The sequence below is a fragment of the Onychomys torridus genome, chromosome 2 (assembly GCF_903995425.1).
Source record: "Onychomys torridus chromosome 2, mOncTor1.1, whole genome shotgun sequence".
NCBI classification, from domain to species: Eukaryota; Metazoa; Chordata; class Mammalia; order Rodentia; family Cricetidae; genus Onychomys; species Onychomys torridus.
In genome coordinates this window covers 121,329,770-121,346,017 of record NC_050444.1, presented here as the reverse complement: position 1 = coordinate 121,346,017, position 16,248 = coordinate 121,329,770, and the positions used below count along the sequence as shown (strand labels likewise).

The window sequence follows — 16,248 nt, the reverse complement described above, 5'->3', positions numbered from 1 at the left end:
CATTCACTGTTATCATTGCAAAGGGAAGCACAAAAGCCCACAGAAAGATGAGTTACCCTATTTGGGGTAAAGAAGGCTTCTGAAAGGAGGTGTGAACTCAATTTGAGAAGCCAACCATCCCAGATGAGTCAAAACTGCCAGCTCAAGCATTGCCTGTTACAGCATCACACTGGAACATCCTCATTTAATCACATTTACATCCTCTGTTAAGGATTTACCCAAGATGTTTCTTTTAGTGTTCCAAAGATAAAAGGCAGGCAGAACCTGCTCTTAACATATGATGACATGGAGCCTTTGAGAGACAAGGGGTTACTCAGAAAGCCCCAGTAAGTGCCCATTGCTGACAGCTACACATAAGCCTTACACGGGCAGAGCAGGCTAGTCTTTTGTGGCTGATGGTTAATTTCTCAGAGGAAAACCCCAGTTGGATTCTCTCCCCTGGGCTCTGTGTAGATCTGGACCCAAGGGAGAGGAAACCAGTGGGGAACTTAGAGTGACAGGCCACCAGGTAGTTTGCATTCCTGTGGGAAATGTGTAGGAGCCCCAGAGCTCCCTGGTGGCTACCGAACATGCATGAGCAGCTTCCCTTTCTCTGTGTCCTTTATCTCTCTGGATAAGGACAGGAGACAAATGGGGCAGCCCAGGTGATTATGGGAAGGATCCTCACAGCAGAGAGCTACCCTGTGGCATGTGCACTGTCAGAGAGGTAGAGCAGAGCAGAGAGGGACCCTGGGGAATTCATGGACCCCTAAGAGGCTGAGGTGACTGAGACGAACTTTCCAACACACGTTCTATTTACTCAGGTCAGTAACTGCTTTGGGTAGATGACAAACCTTGGCCCAAGAGACAGAGAGACTCCACCAAAGCTCATGGGGTTGAGTAGGAACTGGATCCACCAGTGTTCATGTCTGCATGCTACAGCCTGAGCCTCATGCCTCCTGCTTCTCTCAGGCCTTGGGAAGTGTGGAAATTTGTTACCACACTGGGTAGGTCTAGGACTTAGGGAACAGCATGTAGGCAGCTAATGCAATCCATTCATGCAGTCAGGTGTCCCCCAAGCCAAACTTCTAATATCTTTAGGTAACGATCTTTTAGGGTTCCAAAAATTAGGAGATCCCCTTTAAGTGGAAGAACCCCTATCCTTCTTCAGGGTAGAGTCAATTGTCTATTCATCCAATATTCCTAACCTTGTTGTTCCTGCCTGTCGTGAAGCTACAAGGACTCACTTTAGGTCCTACAAGGACCTCAGGGGACTTATGGAGGTGATGGGGAACGATGTGCTGTTCATAGGAGATTGTTCTAATTGTTCCTAATTGTTGTAGGGCCATAAAGATAGGGGTGATGTGTGACTGACCTTCAGAGCAGAAACCCTCAAAGTCTCCCTGACAACTGGATATAGGGATATCAGTCAGCAGGCAGAGCAGGGAGAAGACAGGGCTTGGAGGGCTGGGCCAGAAGGGGGGCGAGAGACCTGAGAGCTGATGGAAACCTTAGACAGCCTATCTGCCAGGCTAAGAGGCTTAGGTTTCTTTCCCCTTGGAGCTATTAAGCATGGAGAGGGTGTGACCAGAATGGTTAATAAAATCAGAAAAACTAGGGCAGCAAATAGAGCGTGTTCCTCGCATATCTAAACCTGTCAGGGGCAAGTGAGTCAATCCAGGCACAAATTGAACAGAAGGAAACTGTGTGATGGGGGCTGGACCAATTGAAACCCAGAAAGCAGGCTGGTCCTCAGCATTGCTGGCATTAGGAATAAGAGGTGGCCTTCAGTGCCAGAGTAGAGCTCTGTTTTCCTTTCTGGTTCAGATTCCTACGAGTCCCTCTGGCAGATTGGGTCCAGACACACTGGGCGTTGCTGTCTTCACTGTGGTCCACCCACCTGCTAGTTTCTCTGCAAGCATGCGATATAGGACCTTTTCTATAAGTCCTTGCTAAGGGGATGAGTCCTTCCACACCTCAAAGGCCCTGGCCAGCCCTTTCAACCATTTCTTTGAAACTTATTAACCACTTTCAGATGGGAATGGTAGAAGGAAATGGCAGTGTCCTATACTTGCCCATGTACTTTCTAAAGCTTTGGTTGGAGACCTATGTGCTGAAACACCTGAGATCTTGAGTCCCTCAGGCAGAACGCTTGGCATTATCCAACCCCATCCATTCAGTCACAGAGCAGAACTGGCCCTGGCTCATCTGTACCATCCTTTCCTCATGTCTCTGTCCCTACATCCATGGGAAACCATTGTGACACTAAGACCAGAGAAAGTTTCCCACCAGTTGCAGCCTGCGCATGAATCTGGCTGCTGAGGCAGATGTACTTACACTTACAGGTTGACTTTTTGGCACATCATAAACACCTTCCTTCTTTTGGCTGGTGGGAACCTATAGAGAAATCAAATCCAACAGTCAAAACATTAGTGTTCCACTTTCTTTTTTTCTTTTTCTCTGTGTAGCCCTGGTTGTTGCTCTGTAGACCAGGCTGGCCGCAAACTCACAGAGATCCACCTGCCTCTGCCTTCCAAGCGCTGGGATTGAAGGTGCGCACCACCCACCACCCAGCTTGGTGTTCCACTTTTAAAGAACAAAGCAGTCGATGTCTCTGCAAGTTTGACTGTCTGTGAGATGGCTCCTAAGCCAGGTCCAGCACTCAGCCCCAAAGGATGGCTTTAGTCATGAAGGCCTCAAGCCTGGCTCCTTCCCTTGGAGAAATCAGATTAGGCCACGGGTAGCATCTTATCACAAACATCTGCTCTCAAGTCTTTCCTGGGGTCAAACAACAGCTTCGGAGACATCAAGCATCACATGGTAGAAACAAACCAAAACAACAAAATCCAACTTCATTTGGTTAATCACTGAGGGGGCCCAGGGGTCGTGATTTCCCCTGAAGTAATTAGAAACAGTTTGTGGTTGAACATATATGTCTCTGTGCTAAGACCTGTGTGTTAGCACAAATCCCTAGTGCTTGTTGGCTTCCTACTGGAGTTCTACACAAGCCCCCTAGTAGTCACAGAAAGGGCCCACATGATAGGTGAAGTAAGACACCAGGATCCAGAAGTTCCTGATTGACGTGACATCCCTCCAAATCTCCCTTCTCTCCCTTCCCCTGTTCATGCTTCTGGCCTCCTGAGGTTACTTGTTGCCTATAACACCCAGAGCAGGCCATCAAGCCCTCTGGCTTTGGTGCTCTCAGTGGGCAGGATCAGCCATGCATCTCACTCAGGTCATGGTAAGATGCACAGTGAGAAACTGGATACCAGATAAGCCCCACAATTCTGCAATATGCTAGGAGGATGATTTTCTTTCTCACACATACATCATATACATATGTATATGAACACATTTTGTAATATTAATAGTGTTGAATACTTCTCCAATGTGTCAATCAAGGGCTCTGTACTGAAACATTCCAGATTGGAAATACTCATTAACTGCTCCTCCCCCAAACTGCCACAGGCTTTGCTATCCACTGCAGAGACCAAACAGCAGTAGATTTATAATGTCCTGACAGTGAGACTGTCTTTCCAGCAGGCTGGATGCTCTTCAGAAACAGATAGAGTATGTCAGAACCAGAAGGGCCCCTGTGAATACCCGCTGGGTAAATCTTTCATAGAGCAGTGTGGGGGAAACTGAAGAAAAGGAGAGCTTGCCAAGCATGGACCAGCCAGCTACCCTATCCATGAGAGTAAGAACCTGAAACGGACCTCTGAATATTCTTATTCTTATCCTCATTTAACTTAAACCCCCGATGCCAACCCTACCTTCAATCTGCAGAAGGTGAGGCTCAGAGACGTTATGGACTCGGCTCTAAACTTCAGACCTGGCTGTGTTCAAACCCAGATCTTTCTGGGTACCAAAATAAGATTCTCATTCTTAATATAATGTGTTAACATGGGACTAGACATGGCCCATGAGCAGGCAGGGCTATAAACATTTTATTATCCATAAATAGTGATGGAACAACCAGGATAAGTCTTATAGAACTATGGACATCCTTCCCTGTGATGTAGAAGAGGAAGATCAGGCCTGGAGAGGGTCCAGCACTCAGGGAGTGGGGTAGCTCCAAGCTGCAGCCCAGGCCATTTGCTGTTTATTGCTACACTGTTAAGGCTGCTGCTTCAGGATCATCCTTTAAAAAAACAAAACAACAACAACAACAACAACAAAAAACTGACCCCTGAATTCCCGGAGGTCCATATGCATCCTTGCAGAAAACAGAACTATGACTGAGCAAGGCCAGGCGGAAGATGCCCTTCCAGAACCGCAGAGTGCAGGTATTCAATGAAGAATGTAATTTCTTTGGTCCCGATAACCAAGCTCCATTTAGAAGGAATCCTCCCTGAATGTCTACAGAGTCCTTGTTAACGAGGGCCAATAAATTACGAGGCCTTGCTTTTGTTTTCACTAGCTCACCCTTTACTGAGTGGAGTGGAGAGTGTTCTGTTGTCTGTAATTCACTGCTCACTATGGGCACTTAGCACAGTTGAACCGCGGCTGCCTCTCAATTATCCCAGCAAATGGAGAACAAGCCATGCGATGGAGAAACCCAAACTGTGCATAATTGAAAACGCTTTTCTCCTTGGCTCTCCCATGGGTGAGATATCAATCTGCTTGTTTGTCTTTTAAGATTTATCTCAGCTGGGACATCTTCTCACGACTCCTGTCTGCCTCTACAGACCTGGGTTAGAGATTTTTGTTTGTTTGTTTTGTTTCCCATCTCAGGTGCATCCTTCTACAAAAAAAGAAAAGTTTCCAAGAACCTGTGATATGCCAGGTATTGTGCCTTTTTTTGGACAGTGAGAATGGCAGATATGGCCCCAACTCAGCAGAGGTCCTTGTGTTGGGAGAGATGGAACTATACACAGGCTACTGATGCAGGGTGTGGAAAGGTATTTTCTATTCATGGGAGACACTACAGGACATGCTGTCTGTGTGTCTGGAGTACCAGAGTTCTGTTGCTAAAGACAGGGCGCACCCTCGATTATCCTTGTACTTCTGTCTGTAAATGTCAAACAAAGACATGTCTCATCAAACATTCAGAGGTGAGGGCTAAGGTCTGTGGCTCTGTCATGCCTGCACAGGTTGTCTGTTCCAACTCCAGGGACCACTGCAGTACCACAGTGATGGAGAGTGTTAAAACTTTTAGCCAAGGAGGAATATAAAGATTGGGTTCCTAGTCCAGGACAGGCTGCATGACTTAGAGGAGACTTGTTGCTCTCTGATCCTCAGGCTTCCTTAATTGGTTTATATAAACATCTAAGGGATTATTTATAAACTCAAGGGCAAGAGGCCTTGCAGTGGTCACTGTTATTTTTGTAGGTGCCCAGAAGATACTTAGGTGTCCCCAAAATATACTTCTGAATGAACAAGTTATAGATGTTAAATTACCCTAAGAACTACACCTGCAGTGATGTACACAAAGGGCACATTCATATCAGCGGTGTGGTGGTTATGTCTTGAGAGGCCATTCAAGGGTGTGGTGGGCGACACAAGGCCAGCTTTACCATTTCAAATTGATACTTAACACGTAGGGGGGGGATTAACAGTCAGTTCTGAACAAATGGATGCGAAAAATATCCACTTGGAAAGTGGAGTAATACCTTGTTAAGGTACTCCAGGTCAGGACTGGAATTATAGCCCCTGATGTTGGCACTCAGGTTCCCTTATGTTGAAAATGACAGCCTTGAGAGCTTGTCTTCTTAGCTCCCCAAGTGATAGAAAGGTCACTGTCGAATGTAGAAAAATGCCCTGTGTTGTATTAAAGGGAACTGATAATGTTTTCTGAGGCACATGACACAAGAGACAATTACGATTATTAACATGGCTGTGGGAATGTAACTCCTTGGAAAGATGTCTCAGCTGCCTCAGAGTCTCTTCATCCTCATACTGGGTACAAGTAGCAAAGCAAGGCTGCAGTTTTCTGAGGGGCTCTCCAACAAAAGTGAGTACAGCATCATCAAAAGTGGTACCCAATGATGCCAATGATGCACAAGTAAAAGGAAGGGATGGCTACACAGAAGCTTCTGTGGACCAGGTACACCATGACATCATAGGTTCACAGGAGTCCGCTGGACTAACCTCAGTCACAGCCCAGGGAGTTGAAGGGCAAAAATTACATACATCATCCAAAGGCACAAAACAATGAAAGGGTACCAGGCCTCAGTTCTGTGTGTCCCCTTCTAGAAACAGGGGCTGGAATAAAATAAGGCCACCTTGAGTTAACATAGTAGAAACAGTAAGATGTGTATAGCAGGATCAGTTATGTAGAATTTGACAGCCCTTAAAAACAATAACAAAACAGGCCTTCTAATGGCAGTGCCTTTATAGCCAGGTAATCTACAGGCCAAGGACTTGTCTCCTATTACATGCACTGAACCCAGGTAGACCTGCACTACAGGAGAGGAACATGGCCACAGCCTTTCCAATAGATGGGATAAAATATTCATTCTTATAAATGATGCCTTCCTGTTAATGATGGACAGATGGGAAGATCAGGAAGCCAGCACTGTTAAAACAAGTGTGATCTTTTTCAGCCAGTGACTTATACACTCAATCTACTTGGGAAACCCGGAGCTACACACCATTGAGCTGAAAAGAGCTACAGCACTGAGGAGCTTTTATAGAGGTCAGAGAGACCTGCCTTCGAGAGCCTATCTCACAGGCTCTGTGATCCCAGCAAGATCCCTGGTCCCCAGAAGCTTGTCTGTAAGGTGGGAAAATGACTCAAGCCGTAGTGGGTGTTATGAGAGATGAAAGGTGTTGCCTGTAAACCCCTGTGTGGGGGGACACCAGTGAGCACACATGTATCCCATTTCTAAGGGTCTTGCTGCCTATAAAGCAAGTCAGCATGAGTCTGCAAAGAACTCCAGTCTTATTTCTTGTAAGGAGTGTGTTGCAAACAGCAAGAAAGACCCTACCCAGAGAGATCTATGAATCTTATTCACTCATTTTACAGGTGGGTAAACTGATGTTCGGAGACAGGGGAAATTTACAATTTGAGTCAATGGCTGGAGCAGGTATTGTGCTAAGATCTGGATCCACATGGATATTCGTGCCCCGGGATGCTGCCCATTAATCTATACCCCACACAAACTTGTTTTAGTCTCACACTGATGACAGTGGGGCCCCCTACTTTTTAACTGGAGAAATAGAGTTTGAAACACAGTACATCCCTTGCCCTCCAACCATGACCCAAAGGTAGTTGGTGGGAAGGGCCAAACTGGACCCCAGCTGTCCCCAGTTGCTGTGCTACTGCAGCTCAGCTGGATTCTAGAGTCACTCCCATAGCCAAGGTGCTCCCTCTCCCTAGGACAGCAAGTTAATGTCCTTTTGGCCTCAAAGCTCAGACACCGTGGGGTGGCACAGGGCTGGAGGTCTGACACCAGGGACAACTGCAAGTTTTCTAAGTGATGTAAGTGATCTAAGTTTTGTAAGTGATGACTAAACACCACCTTGCACTTCAAACAGATGCTCTTTGAAGCCATCGCTGCTCCAGCTCTTACTGGTGGGCCCAGTGGTAAGAGTCTGGATGGACCCAGGTGGGCATAAATAAACGACTGTCTACAAGACCGATTTAAACTGAGCTGTTGGGAGAAACAGCATCAGGCTTGCTCATTTAGAATTCTACACATTTGATAGAAATTGAAAATACATTTTATTTTGATTTCACAATTAACACATGCCCAAGGCTGAATAATAGAGCACACAACTAAGTAAATGAAAACCACTGATTAAATAAATACATCAAATCGCTCCTTCTCCCATAGTACTTATGCTTAAATGAAGACTAAGGTTCTCATTAGTGAAAAATTATCATATTTACTTGATGTGCCACTAGACCATGCTACTGCAACCCAAGACCCAAGCACTTTGATGGGATTCCTGAGGAGGCTGCAGCTTGGCCTTCACTTGTGTCTGGTTTTCAGTCTTGGCTCTAGGTAGCTGTGCAACCCTGGAAAATCTGTTCACCATCACTACCCCTCCCCCCCAAAAAAAACAGGATTAAAATGCCTATTTTATCACATATTTGTAGGAGTTGAATGAGTTTAAAAATGTTTAAGTATTCTTCACAGTTATTAATTTGCCTCCCCTTCAGGAAGGATAAAGCCTTCAGCTGTACTTTCTCTTATACCATCCATATTCCCAATGCTGTTTCATACAGCATTTTCAAATCTGTCCCTTACTAACTGGAGGGAAGTTGGGTTTTTAACCAAACTGGATACATGTTTTCCTTTGAGAAGTGAAAGATGCTTCTACTTGCAATTCTCCAAGGCATTATCTCAGTACAATGGAATGCTTGGGTTTTACGCTACTTAAAACACCTATGATCCATTCCAAATTAAAACACTCTACCCAACTGGCCATTAAAAATTTCAACAATGAGACATGGAAACTGCCAGGAAATTTCTGGGAACAAGAAGCGAGGATCTTATACCTGGTAAATGTTTTCTTCTGTTTCAGGATCACGGATTGGCTCATGTCCAGCCTCAAACACAATGTACTATTGCAGGAGCAGCCAGAGAGTAGAGGGCAGAAGGAAACAAAATAAGAAAGAGAAAAAAAGCACTTGGAATTCAGATGCAAACACAGCAAGCATCACAGATAGAGGCACAAGAGGAAACATCTGAAGTGATGAGTGGGTTACTGGGCTAACATGGGCCTTGCTAAGGAAACATGCAGAGTTTTGCTGGCTGGCCTCTGCAGTGAGTACAGTGGGCCACTGCAAGTCTTTCCAGAGGTGATGTCTTCATTCAATGGTATTTTGTCTGTGAAACAGCTGTATATAATGATGCTATGATATCATGGGGATACAGTCTCATAAACTTCACTTTACAGTCCCATTGCCTTCCTAAGGGCCTGGGCTAATGCTTATGCCCAAACGCTCTGATCCCATAAGCAGAATCTTAGCAGTTTAAAATACTGAACATTAGCTTTTCTATGAGCACATTTCAGACTTAAAGGGCTAGGCCATTTCCAAAAGGCTACCACTCTCGCCCTCTATGAGCCCAGTAATCAGTGGTTGAAGTTAATAAGCAAGCTCTTCCTCTGCATCCCTCAAAAGCAAGGGTGTGTTCATAGTAATTCATCTCTGACTTGTGTTTACCATAGATCAACTAGGAACTTCCACTTTGAGACCTATCTGTCTGTGTATCTAAGCATGTATCTATTTATCATTACTTTTATCATAGCAGCTGTTGGTGTGAAGGTATGCATATATATGCAGTGGTTATGTAACACAGACACAAACCACACTTATATATTATATATTATAGAAATATAAGTTGGAGGTTTGCTTTTATGTTCAAAAAGTGAGTATAATTTTTGGTCTACTTTTTCCTCCTTAGAAATAAGCACAGGAGGGGAAAAAAGCTACTTCTTCCCTTCTTTCTAAATCATTCTTTGCACAGACCTTGGGTTTGACCTCAAGAGAGGTCATTAGTTATATGCTACTTAAAACACCTATTATCCATTTCAAATTAAAACACTGTACCCAACTGGCCATTAAAAATTTCAACAATGAGGCATGTATTGTAGACTGTGTTGTAGACCACAAAGAGAATGCAGAGAAAGCCCCGGGCAGAGAGATGTCTGTCTGTCTGTCTGTCTGTCTGTCTCTCTCTCTCTCTCCTCCCTCTCCCTCTCTCTCTCTCTCTCTCTCTCTCTCTCTCTCTCTCTCTCTCTCTCTCTCTTCTCTCTTCTCTCTTCTCTCTTCTCTCTCTCATGTCACAGCACCTCTGTACCATGAGCCAAATAATCAGATGTTTAGCCTGCACCATTAGGGCCTCAGAAACATTCTTACATGCCTGCTAAAGCTCATAAACCACTCTTTAGGGTTGTGCTCAAATGTCAACCAAATGTCAAACCCTCAACCCTAATCTTAGCTCATAGAGTCCACTTCACTATCCATCTTGTTTCTAACAAAGTCAGAACAGTCAAGAGACCCCTGAAAAATATTCATTTCTAGGATCAAACTTTTGCACACCATGGAAGGGTCTGAGGCAGGAGCATGAAGAAGGAAGTAGAGCCCCAGATCTCCTGTTACTAGTGCTGGCTAAACTGCCCTCAGTATAGAAATGGTCTCTCTGCACGGGCTGACAACCCTGACCTTTGGAAATCATCTCAGCCCTTCTGTAGGTTCTGCATGTAACAGATTCCTCAATTTTCAGTCAAAACAGCCTTACCATGGGCACAACTGCATGCAAAACCCTGATGTGGTTCAGGAATTACCTGGTACACGGGATCTTCAACATCCTCTTCCAAAATTGTCTATCCAAGTGAGGGGAGGGAGGGTGTAAGCAAAGGATACAAAGGAAGAGATGTGAGATTATCTTCAGATCATACAGCACAGTGGAGAAGCCAGCATTGATTAGGATAGGCTAGGAGGCCATTAATGCAGAAAATACACAAAGAAACCCCAAACCCTGCAGCACCCTCCCCACCCACTCCCTGTGTTAACAACAGTAAAGCTAGCAAAGCTGCTGTGGGCCTTTGGTCCTCCTGTTTGGAAATCTTCCCCTGGATTAAAGATTTGCCTTTTTTCTAACCTATCTCAAGTCTCAGGAAAAAAAAAAAAAAAAAAAAGGATCACTTCTAATGGCTTGGTTCTGATGCCTGTAACCTACACAGGACCCTTTCATCTCTGTTTATTTCTGCTCAGCAGCAGGAGACAGCCCGACCTGTCAGGTTCCCATCTGGTTATTGTGGGCCCTGACTTCTGTAGCACTGGGAGAAACGCAGAGGTATACCTGGTACACAGCTTGTTCACACTGCTTATCCTTTTGTGCCTTTTTTTCCAATTCTTCTCTTTGCTTCAGTTCATAAATAAGTTGAAAGAGATCTCTCAAGTCCAGAATCACAGGTTCAGCCTGGAGTGAAAGGTGGCGAGACACATTAATAACAAACTGCAGCTACTAATTTTTGTATGTGGCTCCAACCCGCAGCCCTTCCTTTTTCTATTAAACTGAAAGCATTCTGTTCTTAATTAATTCTACCTTGTTTATATTGGTTTAGCAAATTGCTTCTAGGCTAAAGTTCATTTCTTCAACTAATTATATTTGCAAATTCATAATAATCATAAGCATAAAAGGCATTGCTTTTATTTATTAGTGATTCCGAATACAATAAAATTAGGGCAGGCCATATGCAAAACAGCTATTTGTTTTCTCTTATTTTCTTTTTAAATGAGGCTATGAACACAAGGAAACTTATTTGTATACGTGTCTCTATCTAGCTTAATCAGAAAGGGAAAATAATTAGTCATTAGGAAATACCCATTAGGATAAAAAAAGAAAAAGAATGGGTATGACCATGTTTCTTTGCTTCAAGGCTGTTTATCTTTCCTAGGTGGGTTTCTGCACATCAGCTGCTGGGGGTGGCACATCAGCTGCTTAGGCTTAGCCTTGGAAAATCAACAGTGTTAGCTCTGTCCTGCAGTTACAAGGAAAACACCCGTATTGGATAGGAATACTCACCGCCTGGGCTGTTTTGATGGCCACGAATCTGTGATTCCCTTCCTTCCCACAAACATATCCAAAAGCCCGGTGATCCGTGATGTCCTTTGCAATGTAGGAAATTTCATGAACAGCATGGTGATGCTGAAGGGCCTGGTGACACACAAAAAGGAAGAGCAAGTTTCAGGGAACACACTCCTCGAGCTGTTGATGAATAAGAGATATGTTTTTGCCATGTGTGAAAGGCCCAAGGGGCTTTGGGAAAGCTGTTTGGTACAGATGGAAGGAAAAAGAGCTACGCCTGCCCTTGAGAAAGGGAGGTCTCCCTTCATGGTCTCAATGCTGTGACCAGAGAAAGACCCTGACTGTTCACATGGGAGTGAGCATCTGCAAAGGTGGCAACACTCCTCCTGCCAGAGCTCCCCAGTCTAACTCATCCCATGTGCTTCTTTCTGTGTGCAACCTTCACAGCACAGCCCAGTCCAATCTGTCTCAATAACGAACACACGTTTGTACCCAGGCAATTGCATGCAGTGAGGGAGGCTGTCCCTTGAACAACTCCAGGGGTGCTCTGAACTTTACGGTACCCTAGTTTTGCAGGGTTACTGAGTTTTCCCCGCAGTTGGTGAAAAGCAATGTTGAGGGATGAAAGACTTGCTCTATTCTTTTTCAAAGTCACCATTTTGGGTAGAGGAGGGGACACATACATCCTTTGCATCAGCTGAATCCCTCTGTCTGCAATGCCTGGTCTTATCACCTTCTTGAAAAGCTCTTTTGATGGCCACATGACATGGCACCATATCTGTTAAGCAGCCCCTGAATGGGGCTAGCCTTCCCTCTCCCTGCAGGAATATTCCCTTAAAATGCCTGATGGATCCCCTCTCACACAGATGCTCATAGGTTTTTGCTGTGATAAGTTTGACTGACTCCTGGTCTTTTTCCCCCACACTAGAGTCTGCCTTCCTAACCTCTGCCATCTCTCAGCCTTGCCCTGTGCTCCACCCACTTTGTTTAACTGAAGCAAACTGCTTGATGCTCAGTAATTTGAAACTGGCCTTTCTGATTTTGTGATCCAAGCTGCCACAACACTAAAGTTTCCCATCCTATTAGGTGATGGAGATATTTATGGTTATTTTCCTATAACAATCCCACATATCGTCCTAATTAATATTCTCTCTAGGCTTGCAGAGCCAAAAGATGCTGGTGGTCAGTTCAGAATGCTTACAAAGAGCCTTTTCCCTACATCCAGAAGTCTGAATTCTAGCCATCGTACTAATGCAAGCCACCCAGTCGTCCTCTGCACCACAGTTTATTCCCCTGGAAAAACCAGACCAAAGGCTTCTCATTCAAAAGTCCTGATCTATAGGGATCAATAAAGGCAATGAAAAGGCAAATTTCAAAAGTCCTAATGGACTTCTAGAACTATATTGAACAGCCATGGGGAGGGTAGACATTCTTGTCTTGCTCCTGATTTTACTGGAAATGCTTTGAGTTCCTCTCCCTTTAAAATGATGCTGGTCATGGGCATATTGTTAAGTCATAAACTTACAATTATTCCTAATAAATCTACATATTTTGCATGCAACTGTTTATTATTGAGGATTATATCTGCTTATTGCTGCTAGATTTCCTTGCTTATCTTTGGTTCAAATAGCCCAAGAAGAAAAATGAATGAGTTTGGTGGTGCACAAAATCTTTCCTATTCCTGAGTACCAGGAGGGAGGGAGAAATACAGACACAGCACAGGCAGCTCTGCTACAAAAGCCTCCACAACCATGGGGGTGCACATTCTCCAAGGCTCATAGTCCAGGCTTCCTGTTCTTTAGAAGCCACCAGGATCTCCTGTCAGTCACCACCTTAGTTCTAGAGATCACTGACCTTACAAAATGTCAATTCCTCAGCCTCTGGCTTGACCAGGGCTTCTGACCATGTGAATCATCTGCTGTTCTGCCTTGCCTTCATCTGCCAGGATGCAACGTCTACTTGCCTCTCTGACAACCCTTAGAGTTCTCCCTTCTGCTTTATCCACTTTCCAGTGGCCCATTGCTCCCCATACAGCAGAGTGGTATCACCACCTCATGCCCTTAGTCTCTCAACTGGCAATATGGCAATTTATACTTTATACTGGATTTTGGCATGATTAAAGTTGGTGGAGGAAGGGTTTGTTAGCAAAACAATTGGAATCTGCTTGTTTTGTTTCATCAAAAGAACAGATTTAGCTAGCAGAGGAAAATTGCTCCGAGAATGGTAGCTTTTTCATGATGTTAATGATGTAAAATTGATGAGATTTATATTCACGCAACATGGGGCATTGATTTATAAGCTTTTGTGAGTCAGAATGGTATGTGGCAGGGGAAAATGGGAGACAAAGACACTCTTCTCTTCTCTCCTTTTCCTGAAAGCATTTCTTTCTGTGAATAATGTAGAGGATGCAATCCATGTCTCCTATTAAATCCAAGTTTGACGACACTGCCTTATTGATTGCCAAGCAGAATATTGCTCTAAAATTAAACAGCGATTAGAAGTCTTCCTGGTGGAATTAGATTTAGAGATGACTGTGCAATGGTAAAATATCACCTACCATGAAGACAGCAGATGGAGATGTTTTAATTTATCTATGAATCCTCATTAAGTATTTTAAAATCAAAACATTCTTAATGTCTGATGATACCTAATATTGCCTTGCAAAGTGTTAGCTGTGTGAGTGCATGTGCACAATGTGCTTAAAGATTTTTGTAACATTATCTTTTCCTGTAGTTAATTTTATGACATGTTAAAAAGCACTGCTCTCCATGTGTCTTAATCACTTGAAAACTAACTGTCAGTGAGGGGATATGTCATCACTTTCCCCAACCTTCCACTCTGCAGATGCAATATAGATACAGGGAAATACACACACACACATTAGGATTTGGTTAATTCTACAGTTGTGTTATCACATTCATTTCAGCAACTCAGAGCATTGTACAAATGTTTGTTCACTGAGCCTGGAAATTTACCTGGGTCTTCAAGTAGAGTTTTTATTGCACAACACAATCAAAGGTACTTGGAGTCAGAAGGAACCTTAAACATTACACAGTTTGGCTATGAGTTTATTCATGAAGAGACCAAAGGCCAGAGGCTGTACTGTCCTAGGCACTTCTCTAGGTGGACTTGTCTTTCTTACCCAGGGATGCAAAACACTAATGATAAGAACAGAGCTGTGGAGAAGCGAGATCTTGTCTTTCTTTCCCTGGTTCCCTAGTTTAACAAGCAACAGCTGAGACTCATGAATGGGGAGCAGAAAGCAAGTGAAGCAAAGAACTTGAAAGGCAGAAGGAATGGAGACTCTCTGCAATTCTGGCAAATCTCTGAGATCAGAGAAGGAAATAAATCAAAACATATAGAGGTAAGTTCCAGGGGTCACAGAGAAAATAATCAAGGAAGCACAACCTGGAAGTTTACTTCTAGTTCTTATGAATCATTTCCAGGTCATGCTGTCTGACTTTTCTTTGTGTGATATCTGTAGAGTCAGGGACAAAATGACAAAGAGAGGCTACCATTGGTCATGGGTGACAAAGACAGATTCACCCAAAGCGTGTGTTTCTGTAGGGATTCTGGGCCATAGCAGATTGTTCCAGAGGCTTCAGAGGTTGACTAGCCAGCGAAGACGTGTAACCTCAGTGGGAGGGGGAGGGTGAAGAAAGGCACACCCTCTCGATGCCTGGTCTGTATTTCTCATTGAAAACAGTGCCTTAGAGAGACTCTTACCACTAAAGCAGTTGTTGGTCTTGAAACCAGGGCTTTCAGGAGTCCTTATTCTGCACCCTTTTCCCTACACCATGGATCATCCAGGTATCAACACCCTCAGTCCAGTCTGATCCATCCTTTAGGTGCCCTGGCCTATAAACAACCCAAGGAGCCCTTCCTTCCCTTCTGGAGTCGTTTGTGCCTTCCCACTTCTATACCATTGCTCATGTGGTTTTCTCTGTGGATCACTCTCCCTCTTCTCTCTCCTGTGCATCATCAGCTATATATGCAACTATACTATTTACAGAATTATTGCATCCATGTGCAAAGTCTAGTTGCAGTATCCTGCTTATGAAGGAACCTTCCCTGATTCCTTCACTTCCTTGGAATAATTCCCACCCTATACCCCAGAGCATCACATTTGCCCTCCCATGTAAGAATCTTTGATTTGTTTTGCACTAAATCTATCTGTTCATCCAGTTTCTCACATCACATAGGAACTGAGGCTTTGCTATGATCTGGATCTCATGCTATATACCTATGCAAATGATGAAAACATTGGCCTTCCTCAAGGACCTCACGATCTCACAAAACAGGCATGTGACAAAACAACAACAACAACAAAAGAAACAAAACAAAAACCACAAGATAGCATGGCAAGACTTACATCAAATGCAGGTTGCATAGGCTGGGGGCAGAACCAGGGAAGGCGCATGAGGAAAACCCAACAAAGAGGCTGTGACCTCAGTCTAAGTCTTGAAGGACAAATGGGAAGTTATAGAAAGCACCTAGTTCCTAATCACAGGTTGTCATTTTCTGTCTGCTTTGGGAATGTTAAACATTCAGGAAAAATTCCATGGTGGGTTCTTTCCAGTTCCTAAAAAGTTTTTCCTAGCAGAGTAATTGACACATAATGAGTACTGAAGGAGGGGAAGGGAAGGCCAAGCCATCTTGGACATGTACTGCTCAAGGTAGGTACTCAATAAATGCTCATTGGATGGATGAATTGGGTTAATTCACAACATTTCACATAGGATTCATTCTGTGAACAGAGGGATTCTTAGCATCATTAAATCTT

At 44.1% G+C, this 16,248-nt stretch overlaps 1 protein-coding gene across 9 annotated transcripts in view; it reads right to left on the bottom strand.

Moving 5' to 3' along the window:
- Positions 1-16,248, bottom strand: part of Dab1 (DAB adaptor protein 1) — a 1,169,406-nt gene that overhangs the window by 57,997 nt on the left and 1,095,161 nt on the right. For 7 of the 9 annotated variants that reach the window (XM_036177323.1, XM_036177321.1, XM_036177315.1 and 4 more), the window contains 5 exons: positions 11,463-11,594; positions 10,737-10,856; positions 10,219-10,257; positions 8,426-8,491; positions 2,317-2,376 (listed from right to left, as the gene is read on the bottom strand). In XM_036177323.1, coding sequence (XP_036033216.1) covers positions 2,317-2,376; positions 8,426-8,491; positions 10,219-10,257; positions 10,737-10,856; positions 11,463-11,594 — 417 coding nt within the window. The remainder of the gene's footprint in view (positions 1-2,316; positions 2,377-8,425; positions 8,492-10,218; positions 10,258-10,736; positions 10,857-11,462; positions 11,595-16,248) is intronic. The other 2 variants (XM_036177320.1, XM_036177322.1) reach the window with 2 other exon arrangements.